Below are 1,385 nucleotides of genomic sequence, written 5' to 3' on the forward strand. Positions count from 1 at the left end.
CGCTGGTGCTAGATTCCCCCAGTCAACACTTTATCGTTGGTGCTAGATCCCTCCAGTCAGCACTTTATCGCTGGTGCTAGATTCCTCCAGTCAGCACTTTATCGCTGGTGCTAGATCCCCCAGTCAGCACTGTATCGCTGGTGCTAGACCCCCTGTCACAAGTCAAATGTATTTTGTAAATTATTATTATTATTTTTTGTATTGAGCTACATTGTCACTGTTCACTTTGTCAGTATGTTTTGTGTAGCTGAGGCAATGTAGCATTAGAAGTCAGAAATAGCTTGGTGTATAATTATTGACAGCCTTGTGCGTTACTATTAATGCAATACAACAATAGAGCTGTAGCTTGGCTTGTAGTTGTTGAGAATGACTGTAGAGTGTGGGTATGAAATACTGTGTGGTGCATGCTTTGGGAGCTTGGGTGTGAGTAGTTTTGGTGAATAAAAGCAGTGTGGTGTAGTGTACTGGTCACTGATAACACATTCTTTAGTAGAGACGTTTGGAAAAATATATTGGAACGAGATATGTGGGTGTACATTAAAAGCTGGTATAAGAGCGTGAGTAGAATCATGTGTATATGTTTTACATTAAGCTTAAATGTTAAAGCTTGTAAAATATGTGATATGAGATAAATGTTGGTTTGTGGATCTTTATGTATTTAAACATTGTATGCATATTATGAGTTTGTGTAAACGAAGAAAGGAATGGATTATTAATTGAATGTATTAATAACTGAACTAGTTTATGAGCGTGTAATACATGTATGTATGTATGTGAACTAGTACTGGGTATGTGGTTAAATATGGATGTGGTACAATGTAGTGATTTCAATAATCTTTTGTTGTAGTTTTTATGCTACGTGAGATGTGCCCCAGGTGCGGTGGAAGTTATAACAAGAGGTGCGTCACGCAGTCAGGGCTGTTTTTCGTGATGTTGAGGGGTCTCTTAGTTCGTAAGAGATGATGCAATGGAAAACTGGATGGAGAACTGAGAGAGGTGGTGAATTCGGTGTTTGGTGTATCTAAGTAGATACTATGTGCTCCGTGGACTGAGAACTGGTTACTTGTGTAATGACATGACTTTGCAACTTGTGAGATTCATTGATAGTTTGTTGGTGGACTATTATGCAATATTATGTGACGACATAATATTGTAAACTATTGTTGTGAATTGGGTGTGAATGGTATGCGGGAATGAATGATTGTGTTAAATATGAAATCGATGGGTGGTATGAAAGGGTATGGTGTGTTATATTTGTGAATATTTATGAGATTATAGTAAATTAAAATTATTGTTTATATCCTGAATTATGTTGTTCTTCATAGTTGCTAGTACGTGACACCCCCCCCCCCCCCCCCCCAGGCAGCACTTTATCGCTGGTGGTA

At 38.3% G+C, this 1,385-nt stretch overlaps 1 protein-coding gene across 1 annotated transcript in view; it reads left to right on the forward strand.

Moving 5' to 3' along the window:
- The window catches only part of LOC121372970, a 29,860-nt gene extending 28,897 nt beyond the window's left edge, over positions 1-963 (forward strand). The window contains exon 8 of the mRNA XM_041499409.1: positions 848-963. Coding sequence (XP_041355343.1) covers positions 848-963 — 116 coding nt within the window. The remainder of the gene's footprint in view (positions 1-847) is intronic.
- The last annotated feature ends 422 nt before the right edge of the window (positions 964-1,385 follow it).

This window comes from Gigantopelta aegis, chromosome 5 (genome assembly GCF_016097555.1).
Source record: "Gigantopelta aegis isolate Gae_Host chromosome 5, Gae_host_genome, whole genome shotgun sequence".
In the NCBI taxonomy this organism is placed as follows: Eukaryota; Metazoa; Mollusca; class Gastropoda; order Neomphalida; family Peltospiridae; genus Gigantopelta; species Gigantopelta aegis.